We start from the raw sequence: 19,487 nt of genomic DNA on the forward strand, positions 1-19,487 counted from the left end.
AATTTGAAAGTGGAATTATGTTTTTAGAAATGTTTACAAAACATGTTTTTATGGAAAGCTAAAATGTTTTGAACCCCTTTGTTATGGCAAGCCTGAATAAGTTCAGGAGTAAAAATGTGCTTAACAAGTCACACAATAAGTTGCATGGACTCACTCTGTGTGCAATAATAGTGTTTAACATGATTTTTGAATGACTAACTCATCTCTGTACCCCACACATAAAAGTATCTGTAAGGTCCCTCAGTCGAGCAGTGAATTTCAAACACAGATTCAACCACAAAGACCAGGGAAGTTTTCCATTGCCTCGCAAAGAATGGCACCTATTGGTATGGTAGATAAAAAAAGTAAAAAAAAAAAAAGCAGACATTGAATATCCTTTTGAGCATGGTGAAGTTATTAATTACACTTTGGATGGTGTATCAATACACCCAGTCACTACAAAGATACAGGCGTCCTTCCTAACTCAGTTGCCGGAGAGGAAGAAACCGCTCAGGGATTTCACCATGAGGCCAATAGTGACGTTAAAACAGTTACAGAGTTTAATGGCTGTGATAGAAGAAAAGTGTGGATGGATCAACAACATTGTAGTTACTCCACAATATTAACCTAAATGACAGAGTGAAAAGAAGGAAGCCTGTACAAAATAAGGCAATAAGGCACTGAAGTAAAACTGCAAAAATGTGGCAAAGCAATTCACTTTATGTCCTGAATACGAAGCGTTATGTTTTGGGGCAAATCCAACACAACACATCACTGAGTACCACTCTTCATATTTTCAAGCATGATGGTGGCTGCATCATGTTATGGGTATGCTTGTCATCGGCAAGGACTAGGGAGTTTTTTAGGATAAAAATAAATGGAATAGAGCTAAGCACAGGCAAAATCCTAGAGGAAAACCTGATTCAGTCTGCTTTCCAACAGACACAGGGAGACAAATGTACCTTTCAGCAGGACAATAACCTAAAACACACAGCTAAATATACGCTGGAGTTGCTTAACAAGACAACATTGAATGTTCCTGAGTGGCCTAGTTACAGTTTTGACTTAAATCGGCTTGAAAATCTAAGTAATGGCTGTCTAGCAATGATCAACAACCAACTTGACAGAGCTTGAATAATTTTTTTAAGTGTGCAAATATTGTACAATCCAGGTGTGCAAAGCTCTTAGAGATTTACCCAGAAAGACTCACAGCTGTAACCTCTGCCAAAGGTGATTCTAACATGTATTGACTCATGGGTGTGAATACTTATGTAAATTAGATATTTCTGTATTTCATTTTCAATACATTTGCTAAAAACATGTTTTCACTTTGTCCATATGAGGTATTTTGTGTAGATGGTTGCGAAAATAAAATCTATGTAATCCATTTTGAATTCAAGTTGTAACACAACAAAATGTGGAATAAGTCAAGGGGTATTAATACTTTCTGAAGGCACTGTATATGCTGCCATTTTTATAGACATTTCATGAGATAAACATGTGATGGTTATGAATAATACAATTATTGAAGCTCAACTATTTTCTATGTAGCCCATTGTTCATTGGTTTTATACTCAAGTTGAATATAGCCTTACAGGCAAACTTGAACGCTGCACATGTTCATATAAATGTAATTACAATTGGTCTCAGTTGTAGAACAATTGTCATAGTGTCTACCTCAAGTTATTCAACAAACACTGCCCCTATATGGAAATACTCTAAAACTCTTACTTGATGGAAATATGCAATAAATCCATGTATGGCTTCTCATTTCCCCAAAGCATCTGATTGAATGTGTCTGATTGAATCTCAGATGATAATAGCATGTGCCCTACCTTGGGCCAATTAACTTCAGTTCAGCAGCCTCCTCTCTCCCAAGTGACACAGGGTTGGTACAGTGGGAAATCAGGGAGCCACAGAAGTGTCAGCCTATAAAACCTTTAGATGAACATGGATCCCTATGGGAGGGATGAAAACAACAGAAGCAGGGCTCGGATTCTGAGCCAGAGATGGTTTATAATGTTGATACAGGCTTTGTCTCAGCGTTGTCAGCACCTGCTGTACACAGGCTCATTATAGCTACCTAATGAGGAGTTATGTTTTGGACAGAGCACTGGAAGCACTGTGGCCACTACAAGAGGGGATGTTGCTTACTGGTCTCACAGGTGGTCAGGTGTAACATATTGAACGGTATGAAAGAAGTAAAGGAGTTTTTTCATAGCATGTTGTCAAACATACCCTCAAGACAATAGTATTGCAACACATTTAGCAATATTGCAACAAATATGGAAGTTTGAGTATAACTCAGAAAGATATTGACTTGAAATAAATTAAACTGGGTTCTAACCATGCTAGATCTCATGTCATAGAGTGACAGTCAAAGAAGGAGCTATGACTACAGTGGCTTGCGAAAGTACTCACCCCTCTTGGCATTTTTCCTATTTTGTTGCCTTACAACCTGGAATTAAATTTGATTTTGGGGGGGTTTGTATCATTTGATTTACACAACATGCCTACCACTTTGAAACAAACATGAAATAAGACAAAAAAACAGAAAACTTGAGCGTGCATAACTATTCACCCCCCCCCCAAAGTCAATACTTTGTAGAGCCACCTATTGCAGCAATTATAGCTGCAAGTCTCTTGGGGTATGTCTCTATAAGCTTGGCACATCTAGCTGCTCCAGCTCCTTCAAGTTGGATGGGTTCCGCTGGTGTCCAGCAATCTTTAAGTCATACCACAGATTCTCAATTGGATTGAGATCTGGGCTTTGACTAGGCCATTCCAATAAATTTAAATGTTTCCCCTTAAACCACTCGAGTGTTGCTTAAGCAGTATGCTTAGGGTCATTGTCCTGCTGGAAGGTGAACCTCCGTCCCAGTCTCAAATCTCTGGAAGACTGAAACAGGTTTCCCTCAAGAATTTCCCTGTATTTAGCGTCATCCATCATTCCTTCAATTCTGACCAAGTTTCCCAGTCCCTGCCGATGAAAAACATCCCCACAGCATGTTGCTGCCACCACCATGCTTCACTATGGGGATGGTATTCTCGGGGTGATGAGAGGTTTTGGGTTTGCGCCAGACATAGCGTTTTCCTTGATGGCCAAAAAGCTAAATTTTAGTCTCATCTGACCAGAGTACCTTCTTCCATATGTTTGGGGAGTCTCCCACATGCCTTTTGGCGAACACCAAATGTGTTTGCTTATTGTTTTATTTAAGCAATGGCTTTTTTCTGGCCACTCTTCCGTAAAACCCAGCTCTGTGGAGTGTATGGCTTAAAGTGGTCCTATGGACAGATACTCCAATTTCCACTGTGGAGCTTTGCAGCTCCTTCAGGGTTATCTTTGGTCTCTTTGTTGCCTCTCTGATTAACGCCCTACTTGCCTGGTCCGTGAGTTTTCATGGACGGCCCTCTCTTGGCAGGTTTGTTGTGGTGATATATTCTTTCAATTTTCTTATAATGGGTTTCATGGTGCTCCGTGGGATGTTCAAAGTTTCAGATATTTTTTTATAACCCAACCCTGATCTGTACTTCTCCACAACTTTGTCCCTGACCTGTTTGGAGAGCTCCTTGGTCTTCATGGTGCCGCTTGCTTGGTGGTGCCTCTTGCTTAGTGGTGTTGCAGACTCTGGGGCCTTTCAGAACAGGTGTATGTATATTGAGATCATGTGACAGATCATGTGACACTTAGATTGCACACAGGTGGACTTTATTTAACTAATTATGTGATGTCTGAAGGTAATTGGTTACACCAGATCTTATTTAGGGGCTTCATAGCAAAGGGGGTGAATACATATGCAGCACCACTTTTCCGTTATTTATATTTTATAATTTTTTGAAACAAGTTCTTTTTTTCATTTCACTTCACCAATTTGGACTTTTTTGTGTATGTCCATTACATGAAATCCAAATAAAAATCAATTTAAATTACAGGTTGTAATGCAACAAAATAGGAAAAACGCCAAGGGGGATGAATACTTTTGCAAGGCACTGTATAAGAGGAAATATATCTTAGAAGGATTCAAAGAAAATGTCTTCAATCTCCAATGAAATGTATTTTTTTTAATGGTTGTATTGGAAATTAAATAGACCTTCTCTCATTTCCAATTAAAAGGTTTAGTTGGAAATCAAATAGAGTTTCTCAGAATCCTCTTAATGATTCCAGTGAACTGTTACTTCCTGGAAAGAGATGAATGGATGACCAGTGTGTGTGAGCGCAGAACTGCACATGTGTTCCCAGAACATGAAGATCTGAGTGATGATCCAACAGTAGAGCCAAACCAAAGGTCATGGCTCACGCTGCTGTGTTTTCAGTCCACTCTGTCCTGTGACACAGGGCCTCCCGCTGTGTGACCTGGCCTGTGGTAAGCCTCCCAACGCTGGGCACAGTAACATCAAAGAGCCCCTGGGAACCATGGAACCTGCCAGTTCTGATCCTGACTACAGGCCTGATCAATAAACCATGGATAGCATACTCCCTGGTAGAGTTAGTGAGCACACTCCCTGGTAAAGTTAGTAGGCACACTCCCTGGTAAAGTTAGTGAGCACACTCCCTGGTAAAGTTAGTAGGCACACTCCCTGGTAAAGTTAGTGAGCACACTCCCTGGTAAAGTTAGTAAGCACACTCCCTTATAAAGTTAATAAGCACACTCCCTGATAAAGTTAGTAAGCACACTCCATGGTACCAGACACATCACATGACACCAAGTGCCATTTAGCATGAGGCCCACGCACGCACGCACGCACCCACGCACGCACGCACGCACGCACCCACCTACCCACCCCCCCATGTCATAGAAATAAAACTATTCTATCACTATGGGCCTATGTCATAGAGATAGAACTATTCTATCTCTATGGGCTATGTGCTCAGCTGCTCTGTATGCAGCAGGGTGACATCATACGACTAGCGTTTCCAGGATACCTGGAGTGCGGCTAAGCTGCCCAATTAAAGTGCGCCTTGAAAACCATCGCCTCATACAGTTTAAGTGATTACTCTCAATGAGGGTTTGCTTCATGCAGATTGCAACCAGTGCATGATAAGAAGGATTATTTGTCATTTGAGAGACGACGAGAGAGAATCCAATAAAATCATAGGCTATCACCACACGAGGTGAGTGTTTAAACCTTTTTGAATGTGAATTAGGCATAGGCAGTTTAGTATTCCAGATTGTTAGCTTACAAATGATTAAGGAACAATGTGGGATAATATTATTTTCTATGGTAATTTAATCTAATGATATACCCATTTGATTCTTGAAGAATATAATAATGCTATGAGCCTACTCTATCATTACACAAAATATAAGGTTGTTTTATACTATGCTTTATATTATCTGAATTCTTTGAAAAAGCTGCAATGTCAATGTCATGGCCTGTCAGTCCCTTGAATCCATAGCCCAGACGAATTTGAGAGTTGCATTTTCCCAGCCTCAGACCATTTATACCAAATCAATGGGACTTGATCACCATCAGGCCATGATGTCAAGATGTATATTTTATTATTCCATCAAATCAATTGATGACATTTGATATGTCTAATTCAGGCAATATTTGTTCAAATTTTTTATTTTTTATTCCCCATACAATTTTACCTGACAGAGTTGTCAACACAGGGGTCACAGCTGACCACATTTACCTGGGGTGTATTCATTACAGAAACCGTTTACCGTTTAACAACCAAACGGAAGCAAACAGAGAAAATGGAACGAAATGGGGCGGGACATACCTGCATTTGTCGAATAGAAACTCTCGTTTGCTTTTTCCGTTTGGAGTGGACGGTTTTTGCAAAACAAATTGAACAGACGAAACGTTTTGCAACATAATCGGCGTAATGATTACGCCTCAGTAAAATTCCTAATCGCGTTATTGAGGTGATTTGTCCACGTGAGCATCCGTACTGTTCATTCAGCTGAGAGCTGCAAGGAGCGAGTGGATGGGGGGTTTGTGCTAACTGGAATTTCTATCCATTTCATTCTTGTTGTATGGACATCTATGCAATAGTGTACTGTTTGTCAAAATTATTTCGAATGCGCATTTATTGTGTGTCTCTTGCTGGTTGGCGAGCATCCATTAAACAGCGACACTGCACCAACCTGTTATAGCTAGCTAAGTTAGCAATTTAGCTAACGTTAGCGAGCTGTGTGTATACAGCATACCATAACAGGCAGCAATATTATAATGCGCTTAGCAGAAATATGCTATGCTAAAAATGATTTGATTAGGCTCGGTTAGCCAATGCACGGCCCGGGCACACGTCCCCAGGAATCCTACCGCTAGCTGATTAACTGGCTGGTAAAAACGGCAGCGAGCCGACGGCCACTACCACCACAACATGAGTCAGATTAGATGTCGGACTCTTTGAATACTCTCTCTCTCTGCTGCTGCTGATGATGATGATGATGCTGCTGCTCATCTTTCAATTTCAGCTTTACGGCGGCGGAGGGAAATTGTCTACGATGACAATTGGTATATTTAGTTACCTAGTCTAGACTGTGTTGATTGATAGTTATAGGTTGTCAGCAGCCATTATCAACGCTGATATCGGGTAGCTTTGGAAAATGTTGAAACCCATGTTGATCATCAGAATCCTCAATTAATCTGTCTGTCTCGCTCATCAGGAGGCAGAAAATGGAAACCGTGGACAAATGGAACAAATGCCTAATATCACCTAAGTTGTTGGATAGAAAAGTATTTCCCAAACAGAATGGCAAGACAGGTACTTATTCTTCATGGGTTGCACTTGTAGTAATGTACACATAAAACAATGTTGGTTAGCTAGTCATTGTGTATGATGAATGGTAAATGACAGACAGAACTGAAAAGATAAATGCTATTTCATTCACAGGCATGATTGCTAAGCATCTTCACAACACATTCAGACTTCAACATAGTTTGCAGATACAGTCCATCACTCGCTCAGAATGTGCCACTGGTAAGAAAACATTTGACCTAAAACCTTTTGCCCTTTTTTTATCCTGGTAATATTTCAATGTTGACTCCTTTTTCAGCACTGCATCATAAATGTTGGGTTTTTGATAACAATCTGTTTTAGCACTATGCATTAGCTACAGCACATCCAGAGGGTTCATTCTTATCATAACTAATCACATTGTGACAAAGGTAAATATTGACACATCCCTTGTCCTTTGTCAATCAGGGATATCTCAGTGTTAATGTTTAGCCCCTCAGCAAGCAACAATTGGTCTAATATAAAAGGCTCCATCGTCTAGTACAGTGTTTCCCAAACTCGGTCGTACCCCCCGTAGACGTTTTGTTTTTTGCCATAGCACTACACAGCTGATTCAAATAATCAAAGCTTGATGATGAGTTGGTTATTTGAATCAGCAGTGTAGTGCTCGGGCAAAAACCAAAACGTGCACCCGGGGGTGGGGTGCCAGGACCAGGACCTAGTTTGGGCAACCCTGTACTAGTAGAACAGAAATGGCAATGTTCACGGAGTGGTTAAGCTATTAATAAAATCACAGTTGTGGCACTGTGACTATCCCTTTGCTTGTAAGATCCACTATGCTGCTGAGGCCTTTCTCGTAGTTTTCAAGAAACATTAGAACTGTGCAAAGTTACAGAACTTGGCAAGGCCTAAACTCTGGATGTTTTCCTCCCTGTATATGTAATTCAGGCTCCTGTCCAAATTTGATGATGAGTAGGAATGAGCGCCACGAGCCTCGGCCTGTCCCCGTTGCCCTCACCCCCCAGCTGGCCCCAAGGGCCCACCGGCCCCTCTGCCTTTCTGTCTCCTCAGATAGCAATGGCCGCTTCAAAGCTCTGGAGACCCAAGAGTGGAAGAACAATCTCAAAGCCCAGGTATGTCTGTCTACTAGGCCTATTCTGGTAGGTTTCCCCATCAGTAACTACTGTTAGCCATGTGGGTGGCTACTAGGCCAATACATACTGGTGGTTTTCCCCTTCAGTGACTACTGTTAGCTATGGGGGTGGCTGTAGTACTTGCATTGTAATCCAGGCTCTGTCGTAGCCGGCCGCGACCGGGAGACCCATGGGGCGGCGCACAATTGGCCCAGCGTCGTCCAGGGTAGGGGAGGGAATGGCCGGCAGGGATGTAGCTCAGTTGGTAGAGCATGGCGTTTGCAACGCCAGGGTTGTGGGTTCGATTCCCACAGGGGGACTGTATGAAAAAAAAAAAATAATGTATGCACTCACTTAACTGTAACTCGCTCTGGATAAGAGCGTCTGCTAAATGACTAAAATGTAAATGTAAATTGTAACCAGGGGTTGGAACTGAAAATCTTCTCCCAGAACCACCATTTTTTTTGTTCCGTTCCACTGTTCCTGACCAGCAAAAAAAGTTCTGAACCGGTTCGAACACCAAAAGATAAACGGTTTATATCGTTCCTTTCTGTTCCTTTTTAAATCTCTGAAATCAAATGACTTCACCAATGGATAGAGCAGCTTGCTATGGAGCTGGCAAGCTATGTACATGCATTGGACAGACAAGTGTAGCAAAGGGTGCGACATGCGACTGACATTGGAATTTCTTTGAACTTCAGAGAGTTGGCTTAACTAACGTTGGACCAGAGCTAGCCCTTGATCATTAGTTTTTTGAGAGCTAGACCAGAGCTAGCTAAAAAGCTAGCTACAGATTATTCGGAAAGTATTCAGACCCCTTGACTTTTTCCACATTTTGTTACGTTACAGCCTTATTCTGAAAATGAGTAAAAAAAAAATTTCTCTCATCAATATACACACAATAACCCAGAATGACAAAGCAAAAACAGGTTTGTAGAATATTTGTCACTTTTTATTTTATTTTTTAAATATCATATTTACATAAGTATTCAGACCCTTTACTCAGTACTTTCTTGAAGCACCTTTGGCAGCGAATACAGCCTTGAGTCTTCTTGGTTATGACGCTACAAGGTTGGCACACTTGTATTTGGGGAGTTTCTCCCATTCTTCTCTGCAGCCTCTCAAGCTCTGTCAGGTTGGATGGGGAGCGTCGCTGCACAGCTATTTTCAGGTCTCTCCAGAGATGTTAGATCGGGTTCAAGTCCGGGCTCTGGCTTGGCCACTCAAGGACATTCAGAGACTTGTCCCAAAGCCACTCCTGCGTTGTCTTGGCTCTGTGCTTAGTCATTGTCCTGGTAGAAGGTGAACCTTCGCCCCAGTCTGAGGTCCTGAGCGCTCTGAAGCAGGTTTTCATCAAGGATCTCTCTGTACTTTGCTCCGTTCATCTTTCCCTCTATCCTGATTAGTCTCCCAGTCCCTGCCGCTGAAAAACATCCCCACAGCATGATGCTGCCACCACCATGCTTCACCGTAGGGATGGTGCCAGGTTTCCTCCAGACGTGACGCTTGGCATTCAGGCCTAATAGTTCAATCTTGGTTTCATCAGACCAGAGGTGCCTTTTGGCAAACTCAGAGCGAGCTGTCATGTGCCTTTTACTGAGGAGTGGCTTTGTCTGACCACTCTACCATAAAGGCCTGATTGGTGGAGTGCTGCAGAGATGGTTGTCCTTCTGGAAGGTTCTCCCATCTCCACAGAGGAACTCTGGAGCTCTGTCAGAGTGACCATCGGGTTCTTGGTCATCTCCCTGACCAAAGCCCTTCTCCCCCGATTGCTCAGTTTGGCCGGGAGGCCAGCTCTAGGAAGTCTTGGTGGTTCCAAATCAATCAATCAATCAATTTTATTTTATATAGCCCTTCTTACATCAGCTAATATCTCGAAGTGCTGTACAGAAACCCAGCCTAAAACCCCAAACAGCTAGTAATGCAGGTGTAGAAGCACGGTGGCTAGGAAAAACTCCCTAGAAAGGCGAAAGCCTAGGAAGAAACCTAGAGAGGAACCAGGCTATGAGGGGTGGCCAGTCCTCTTCTGGCTGTGCCGGGTGGAGATTATAACAGAACCATGCCAAGATGTTCAAAAATGTTCATAAGTGACAAGCATGGTCAAATAATAATCAGGAATAAATCTCAGTTGGCTTTTCATAGCCGATCATTAAGAGTTGAAAACAGCAGGTCTGGGACAGGTAGGGGTTCCATAACTGCAGGCAGAACAGTTGAAACTGGAATAGCAGCAAGGCCAGGCGGACTGGGGACAGCAAGGAGTCACCACGGCCGGTAGTCCCGACGTATGGTCCTAGGGCTCAGGTCTCTCAGTTGGCTTTTCATAGCCGATCATTAAAGAGTTGAAAACAGCAGGTCTGGGACAGGTAGGGGTTTCGTAGCCGCAGGCAGAACAGTTGAAACTGGAATAGCAGCAAGGCCAGGCGGACTGGGGACAGCAAGGTGTCATCATGCCCGGTAGTCCTGACGTATGGTCCTAGGGCTCAGGTTCTCAGAGAGAAAGAGAGAACGAGAGAATTAGAGAGAGCATACTTAAATTCACACAGGACACTGGATAAGACAGGAGAAGTACTCCAGGTATAACCAACTAACCCCAGCCCCCCGACACATAAACTACTGCAGCATAAATACTGGAGGCTGAGACAGGAGCGGTCCGGAGACACTGTGGCCCCATCCGAAGAAACCCCGGACAGGGCCAAACAGGAAGGATATAACCCCACCCACTCCGCCAAAGCACAGCCCCCGCACCACTAGAGGGATATCCCCAACCACCAACTTACAATCCTGAGACAAGGCCGAGTATAGCCCACAGAGGTCTCCACCACAGCACAAACCAAGGGGGGCGCCAACCCAGACAGGAAGATCACGTCAGTAACTCAACCCACTCAAGTGACGCACCCCTCCCAGGGACGGCATGAAAGAGCACCAGCAAGCCAGTGACTCAGCCCCTGCAACAGGGTTAGAGGCAGAGAACCCCAGTGGAGAGGGGAACCGGCCCGGCAGAGACAGCAAGGGCTGTTCGTTGCTCCAGCCTTTCCGTTCACCTTCACACTCCTGGGCCAGACTACACTCAATCATATGACCTACTGAAGAGATAAGTCTTCAGTAAAGACTTAAAGGTTGAGACCGAGTCTGCGTCTCTCACATGGGTAGGCAGACTGTTCCATAAAAATGGAGATCTATAGGAGAAAGCCCTGCCTCCCGCTGTTTGCTTAGAAATTCTAGGGACAATTAGGAGGCCTGCGTCTTGTGACCGTAGCGTACGTATTGGTATGTACGGCAGGACCAACTCGGAAAGATAGGTAGGAGCAAGCCCATGTAACGCTTTATAGGTTAACAGTAAAACCTTGAAATCAGCCCTTGCCTTAACAGGAAGCCAGTGTAGGGAAGCTAGCACTGGAGTAATATGATCAAATTTCTTGGTTCTAGTCAGGATTCTAGCAGCCGTATTTAGCACTAACTGAAGTTTATTTAGTGCTTTATCCGGTAGCCGGAAAATAGAGCATTGCAGTAGTCTAACCTAGAAGTAACAAATGCATGGATTAATTTTTTCTGCATCATTTTTGGACAGAAAATTTCTGATTTTTGCAATGTTACGTAGATGGAAAAAAGCTGTCCTTGAAACAGTCTTGATATGTTCGTCAAAAGAGAGATCAGGGTCAAGAGTAACACCGAGGTCCTTCACAGTTTTATTTGAGACGACTTTACAACCATCTAGATGAATTGTCAGATTTAACAGAAGATCTCTTTGTTTCTTGGGACCTAGAACAAGCATCTCTGTTTTGTCCGAGTTTAAAAGTAAAAGTTTTCAGCCATCCACTTCCTTATGTCTGAAACACAGGCTTCTAGCGAGGGCAATTTTGGGGCTTCACCATGTTTCATTGAAATGTACAGCTGTGTGTCATCCGCGATAGCAGTGAAAGTTAACATTATGTTTTCGAATAACATCCCCAAGAGGTAAAATATATAGTGAAAACAATAGTGGTCCTAAAACGGAACCTTGAGGAACACCCGAAATGTACAGTTGATTTGTCGGAGGACAGACCATTCACAGAGACAAACTGATATCTTTCCGACAGGTAGGATCTAAACCAGGCCAGAACTTGTCCGTGTAGACCAATTTGGGTTTCCAGTCTCTCCAAAAGAATGTGGTGATCGATGGTGTCAAAGGCAGCACTAAGGTCTAGTAGCACGAGGACAGATGCAGAGCCTCGGTCTGACGCCATTAAAAGGTCATTTACCACCTTCACAAGTGCAGTCTCAGTGCTATGATGGGGTCTAAAACCAGACTGAAGCATTTCGTATACATTGTTTGTCTTCAGAAAGGCAGTGAGTTGCTGCGCAACAGCTTTTTCTAAAATTTTTGAGAGGAATGGAAGATTCGATATAGGCCGATAGTTTTTTATATTTTCCGGGTCAAGGTTTGGCTTTTTCAAGAGAGGCTTTATCACTGCCACTTTTAGTGAGTTTGGTACACATCCGGTGGATAGAGAGCTGTTTATTATGTTCAACATAGGAGGGCCAAGCACAGGGAAGCAGCTCCTTCAGCAGTTTAGTAGGAATAGGATCCAGTATGCAGCTTGAAGGTTTAGAGGCCATGATTATTTTCATCATTGTGTCAAGAGATATAGTACTAAAACACTTAAGTGTCTCTCCCGATCCCAGGCCCTCGCAGAGCTGTGCAGATCCAGGACAGCTAAGCCCTGGAGGAATACGCAGATTCAAAGAGGAGTCCGTAATTTGCTTTCTAATGGTCATGATCTTTTCCTCAAAGAAGTTCATGAATTTATCACTGCTGAAGTGAAAGCCATCCTCTCTTGGGGAATGCTGCTTTTTAGTTAGCTTTGCAACAGTATCAAAAAGAAATTTTGGATTGTTCTTATTTTCCTCAATTAAGTTGGAAAAGTAGGATGATCGAGCAGCAGTGAGGGCTCTTCGGTACTGCACGGTACTGTCTTTCCAAGCTAGTCGGAAGACTTCCAGTTTGGTGTGGCGCCATTTCCGTTCCAATTTCCTGGAAGCTTGCTTCAAAGCTCGGGTATTTTCTGTATACCAGGGAGCTAGTTTCTTATGACAAATGTTTTTCGTTTTTAGGGGTGCAACTGCATCTAGGGTATTGCGCAAGGTTAAATTGAGTTCCTCAGTTAAGTGGTTAACTGATTTTTGTCCTCTGACGTCCTTGGGTAGGCAGAAGGAGTCTGGAAGGGCATCAATGAATTTTTTGTGTTGTTTGAGAATTTATAGCACGACTTTTGATGCTCCTTGGTTGGGGTCTGAGCAGATTATTTGTTGCGATTGCAAATGTAATAAAATGGTGGTCCGATAGTCCAGGATTTTGTGGAAAAACATTAAGATCTACAACATTTATTCCATGGGACAAAACTAGGTCCAGAGTATGACTGTGGCAGTGAGTAGGTCCAGAGACATGTTGGACAAAACCCACTGAGTCGATAATGGCTCCGAAAGACTTTTGGAGTGGGTCTGTGGACTTCTCCATGTGAATATTAAAATCACCAAAAATTAGAATATGATCTGCTATGACTACAAGGTCTGATAGGAATTCAGGAAACTCAGAGAGGAACGCTGTATATGGCCCAGGAGGCCTGTAAACAGTAGCTATAAAAAGTGATTGAGTAGGCTGCATAGATTTCATGACTAGAAGCTCAAAAGATGAAAACGCCATTTTTTTTTTTGTAAATTGAAATTTGCTATCGTAAATGTTAGCAACACCTCCGCCTTTGCGGGATGCACGGGGAAACTTCTTCCATTTAAGAATGATGGAGGCCACTGTTCTTGGGGACCTTCAATACTGCAGACATTTTTTGGTACCCTTCCCCAGATCTTTGCCTCGAAACAATCCTGTCTCGGAGCGCTATGGATAATTCCTTCGACCTCATGGCTTGGTTTTTGCTCTGACATGCACTGTCAACTGTGGGACCTTTATATAGACCGGTGTGTGCCTTTCCAGATCATATCTAATCAATTGAATTTACCACTAATCAATTGAATTTACCACAGGTGGACTCCAATCAAGTTGTAGAAACATCTCAAGCATGATCAATGGAAACAGGATGCACTTGAGCTCAATTTTGAGTCTCATAGAAAATGGTCTGAATACTTATGTAAATAAGGTCTTATTTTATTTATTTTGTATACATTTGCGTAAATTTCTAATAACATGTTTTCGCTTCGTCATTATGGGGTATTGTGTGTAGTTTGATGAGGATTTTTAATCAATTTTAGAACAAGGATGTAATGTAACAAAATGTGGAAAATGTCAAGGGTTCTGAATACTTTCCGAATGCACTGTAGCTAACAAGCTTGTGTGTGCAGAGCGGCACCAGAATTCAAATAAAAACACGTCTTACCTTTTTGTAACTAATAAATCCAGTGTGAAACATAAGATATATAGTATCCTTAACTAGCATTAAAAAATAATCCATTGTTCTGTAATTACACTGAACAAAAATATAAACGCAACATGTAAGTCCCATGTTTCATGGGAAATAAATAGCTGAAATAAACAAACCCATAAATTTTCCATACACACAAAAAAGCTTATTTATCTGAACTTTTGTGCAGATTTTTTTTTACATCCCTGTTAGTGAGTATTTCTCCTTTGCCAAGGTTAATCCATCCACCTGACAGGTGTGGCATATCAAGAAGCTGATTAAACAGCATGATCATTACACAGGTGCACCCTGTGCTGGGGACAATAAAAGACCACTCTAAAATGTGCAGTTTTGCCACAGATGTCTCATGTTTTGAGGGAGTGTGTAATTGGCATGCACAAGTGTCGTATCTTATGGTATTCTACTTCAGTATGCTGTGTGTGTGTCTGCCTGCAGATGGAGCAGGCCCACAGTGCAGGATCAGCCAGCAGCACAGGCTCCTTGGAGAGGGCCTCGTTGTTTTGTGCCTCTGGTTCCACCACGGCCTCCAGCTCTGGCTTGTCCAGCCCCGTGGAGAACCTCACCAAGAGCAAGTCCTCCAGCCGCTTCTCCCTCTTCTCCCCTCCCTGGAACAGCAGCTCAGAGTCCGACTCCAACCCCCCCTCCCGCTCCGGCTCCAAGAAGCTGCGTAACTACAGCATGAGGGCGGCCACAGGTCCGGCCGGGGTGGGGGCAGGGGGCAGGGCGGGTCCACCAGAAACCCCAGACATGCCCAAACAGAACATCCCGGAACACTTCCAGTACTCTGAGCCCGTCATCTCCAAGGTGACGGACTACATCTTTGTGGGCAACCTGAACGCGGCGTACAACGGGCGCACGCTGTGCCGCAACAACATCGACAGCATCATCGACATGAGCAGCCTGCCGGGGGACCCCGGCCCCAGCCTAAGCCTTATCCCCTGCACCTGCTCCCGAGGCGCCCGCCACAGCTGGTCCCGCCTCAAGGTGGACATTTGCGATGTACCAGATGCGCTGGGCGAGGGAAGCCCTGCCCTGAAGCAGCGCTGCTTTGAGGACATCAACGAGTGCATCGAGGCTTCCACGGAAAAAAGGAAACGCGTGCTGGTCCACTGCCGTGACGGGTACTCCCTGGCTCCGACCTGTATCATCCAGTACCTCATGGTGAAGCAGAATATGCGGCTGATCTCGGCCTACGAGCTGCTGAGGGCCAAGTACCCCGTCAACATCAGGGAGTGTCACCAGAACGTGCTGGTGAGCCTGGAGAGAGCTCTGCGGCCTGGAGGAAACGTGGACCCAGAGTGCTTCAAGCAGGCCATCTCAAGGAAAGTGGCCTGGACATGACCTGACTCCTCCCCCTCCATTCCCCTCTCCCTGTAGTTTGACCCTCTTTATTTTTCTAATCTAATCATGGCATTCAATGGATATTTTTCTATGGACAATTTTTGAAAGGCAGCTTTACTTTCTGTCATAGTCAACTGGATATGGTGATGTTGCCACTTAGTGGGCTTCAAAAGGATTGGGACAGTGACACGTGTTGGTTCTGTACTCCAGCACTTTGGATTTAAAATGACACAATGACTGAGGTTAAAGTGCAGATTGTCAGCTTTAATTTAAGGTTATTTTCATCCATATCTGGTGAACCGTTGTAGACGTGTTTAGAAACATTATATTCTTATTTACAAAATAAAGTGACTCCAAAATGACACTATACATTATTTACCATTCATTTCTATTGGGCACAAAATAATCTGAAACACAACCAAAACAAACAGCTAATGCATCCAAAAAGTTTGTAGAGTCTCACAAGCGTGATGTAATTTTTGCGTGCTAGGAATATGGGACCAAATACTACATTTATGACTACTTTAATACACATATAAGTGAATTTGTCCCAATACTTTTGGTCCCCTAAAATGGGGGGGGGGGACTATGTACAAAAAGTGCTGTACTTTCTTAACAGTTCACACGATATGGATGAAAATACCATCAAATTAAAGCTGACAGTCTGCACTTTAATCTCATAGTCATTGTATCATTTCAAATCCAAAGTGCTGGAGTAAAGTGCAAAAACAACAAAACATTTCACTGTCCCAATACTTTTGAAGCTCACTGTACTTGCGACGCAGCCAAATGCTTGTGAAAATGTAAATGCAAATTGATGTATTTGTCCTCTTCTAAGCCTGTGAATTTATGACTTTGTGATGTTTCTCCATAAGAGATTAGATGTTTTACTCTTTACAGCTGCTAGATATGGAAAACGTTTCATTCTAGACCGTGACTTCAGGCTGAAGAAGCTCTGTGCCACGTTGGTTTTATTGTGGCTGTGCTGTTTTTATTTCAGGGGAATTTGAATGGGAGATCTCAGGAGAACTAATGATGATGTCATTCCAATATAGCTGCAAACGCTGCTGATCTAATCTGAAAGCTGTGTGTGAATAATGGAGGACGTCACTGCTCTCTTGGATCTACATCGGCCAATCACAGGGGCAGATCCTTACTGTACTATATCAGCGACATGCAGGGGACTTTGCACATGGATACCGATTGTTGTTGTAAATCCTTCCCTAACACCTCAATTGGTCTGTGACCCTCCTGCCACAGACAGACATGACAATGTGGTATCCTCCTCAGACATTTTCCATTATGGTTCAGAAGACCAGGCGGAAGACGATGAATTATCATAGATCATCCTCTATGAGGAAAACTAACTGTCTTAATCTTACATGACGTTCCCTATCACTTTAACTCACCGTTGTAAAAATTTGCTGTGGTACTTGTTGGAAACTGTGGCTTTGTAATTTCAGCTGTTGTGTATGCAATGATAATGTATGGTCAGTATCTATCTCTCTGGAATGCCAGTATTAGTATATTATAAATTAGACTGAATGGTGATTCAGTGTTGTACTGCGAGAAATTCTATTGCACTACCTAAAAAGGTTCTCCAGAAATGCACAGTTTGATGGGTATTAGTAAGCTGACATATGAATTTAAACACCAGTTATAGCTTTTTTATTATCATTGTTCTGTGGTATGGAAATGTCATTGTAAAATTATTGTTTTGAAGACTTAGTGTTCGATTCAGTTAATTTGGTCCCAATATTTTTCCCTTAAAGGGACAGTTTGTTCAAAAGTAATATTTCCATTATTTACTTATCTTGGAAGTAGTCATAGGCCAATAGTGACTACGTCTATGATTAGGGTTTCATTACTTTGCTTCAGCCACAACAGGCTAAATGTTAGCAATTTCTACCCCAAAACACAAGGATTGAATGTTGCCCACTTTAGAACTGTCTGAATTGCAAAATCAACTCAAATTAACATAGCATTGGAAAGCAAAACTTTCTCTCCAGGGAGTTGTGTAGAGGTTCATATGATTTAGAAAAGTTAGGTTTCTGTAAAAAACAAAAACAAAAAAACAGATGGCTTGCTACAGTAATGATCATATTCATAAAATGCCACTGATCTAATGTTATTGTAGTATGATTATGATCGTAAACCGCTATTCTTTTATCTGACAGAGATTTTAATATTAGAATTGCTTATTTTTGTCGACAGTGGTGGTAGTAAATTTTTGTTGTTCTGTGACCAGTATGGGTGGAATGGAAGCTACAGTATATGGGTATGGTGCCTTTGCTTGAATTGTTCTTGTGCGACTGTACAGTGACACTTGCACACTTTGTATGCAGTTGTTGGCCGTTGATAAACATTTTTATACTGTAAAATGTTGCCTATTAATTGATGCTATCAATGTTTTAATTGGAATACATGATGTAATGATTTTATGAAAGAATACAGTTATGTGAATTGGTTATTGCTGTAACATGTTTTGTTTTGGTGGTCAGTGGGTGCACAGTCTTATTTATGTACTTTGCGAAATGTGGCTGTGATCATTCATCCATGATGTGATTAGGGTTACAGAATGAACGTAACTTTCCCAAAATTCCCAGGTGTTCCAGAAATCCTGGTTGGAGGACTCTGGATTTTCTGCTTATTCCCACTTGATTCCTGGAATCTTCCAACTGGGATTTCTGGAAAACCTGGGAATTTTGGGAAAGTTACCAGAATTTTGCAACCCTAGATGTGATGAGTCAACATTTTGTGCACTTCTGCACACCATACAATTTAGGCCATAGACGGATGTTTTAACATTTTCAAGGTGAATATACTATATTTAAAAATAAACGGTTATAGAAGGTTTATTTGACCCTTGTAGTGGTGTCTTTGAATCGTCTCTCAACTTTGGTTTGGTTTTACAACTTGTTCTCAGGTGAACTGTAATATGGCCCAGAATGTTCTTACTTAACTGTATATGAAACCAGAATATGTGAAGCAATGCATTTCCTGTGTGTAGTTTTTGGTAGGTGTAAATATTAAAAAAATATGTGTTACATCATTGCAATTATGTATATTGTTTGACCAGATTATTCTGTATAGACGTAAACAAAGTTAAGTCTTAGTGTTCTCAGGGTTCTCTTCATTAGTGCATACCATAGCAAACGTTGCAAAACGTTTTGCAACAAAAACGAGGTTCAAGTAGTCCCTCCCCATTTCCGTCCGTTTTGTTCAGTTTGATGCCTAGTGAATTTATACGAGGCTAATTTTGTCTTGGATTCTCCACATCAATGTCAGTTGTGATGTGAACAAGTGCACACTCAGGGAGTGGGGAAGGGTGGAGAAACCCATCACAGTATTATTAGCCTTATCCCACACACAGGGCTGACACAGCCTCTGCTGCTGTGGCCCGTCTGTCACCAGCCTCCATGACTTCTATGACCTGCACGACTTTAGCTTTCCCTTCCTTTATTCCATTTCCCTGCCCCCCCCCTCTTCTGGCTCTCACTGGTCCTTAAGTGCTACATATCCCCACAGTTTGCCTCTCTCCTACCATCCCATCTTCCCCATTCCCGGACTGCATGCTGAGGCTGCTGTATTCACTTACCCACCTGTCCAAACCATTAGTGAAGTGACGTCTGCAAAGAGCCTTTTTACATGCGATCGGGCATTTGATATCGTTCCAACCCTTTGCCCATTGTAACACAGTGTTAGATTCAATGTAGTCCAGTTGTCTGGAAGAAACAGCTCTTCAGCTAACGTCATACAATGTATCATACCATACTGTCTTACATTCAATGGCATATATTACATATTATTACTAAAACAAACGTTCTTCTGTTTAGGATAACACTTTTTCTCAGTGCTATGGTGACCGCCACCTCAACCTGGAATGTTCTGGAAGAAATGCCCAAGCATGATGCTGGTATATCCTCTAACACA

At 42.6% G+C, this 19,487-nt stretch overlaps 1 protein-coding gene across 1 annotated transcript; it reads left to right on the forward strand.

Annotated features, from left to right (window-relative positions):
• The first annotated feature begins 5,733 nt into the window (after positions 1-5,733).
• Positions 5,734-16,106, forward strand: LOC121540564. The gene is made up of 5 exons (XM_041849532.1): positions 5,734-5,921; positions 6,600-6,697; positions 6,827-6,913; positions 7,619-7,803; positions 14,649-16,106. Exons 2-5 carry the CDS (start codon positions 6,610-6,612, stop codon positions 15,552-15,554), a joined length of 1,266 nt encoding a protein of 421 aa, XP_041705466.1. The 5' UTR covers positions 5,734-5,921; positions 6,600-6,609; the 3' UTR covers positions 15,555-16,106.
• The last annotated feature ends 3,381 nt before the right edge of the window (positions 16,107-19,487 follow it).

Source organism: Coregonus clupeaformis, chromosome 26 (assembly GCF_020615455.1).
Source record: "Coregonus clupeaformis isolate EN_2021a chromosome 26, ASM2061545v1, whole genome shotgun sequence".
Lineage (NCBI taxonomy): Eukaryota > Metazoa > Chordata > Actinopteri > Salmoniformes > Salmonidae > Coregonus > Coregonus clupeaformis.

Coding starts and splice junctions, on each gene's coding strand:
- LOC121540564 (XM_041849532.1), top strand. CDS start 6,610: ATGGAAACCGTGGACAAATGGAACAAATGCCTAATATCACCTAAGTTG. Junction 6,698..6,826: donor CAAACAGAATGGCAAGACAG/GTACTTATTCTT, acceptor TTTCATTCACAG/GCATGATTGCTAAGCATCTT. Junction 6,914..7,618: donor TCGCTCAGAATGTGCCACTG/GTAAGAAAACAT, acceptor TATGTAATTCAG/GCTCCTGTCCAAATTTGATG.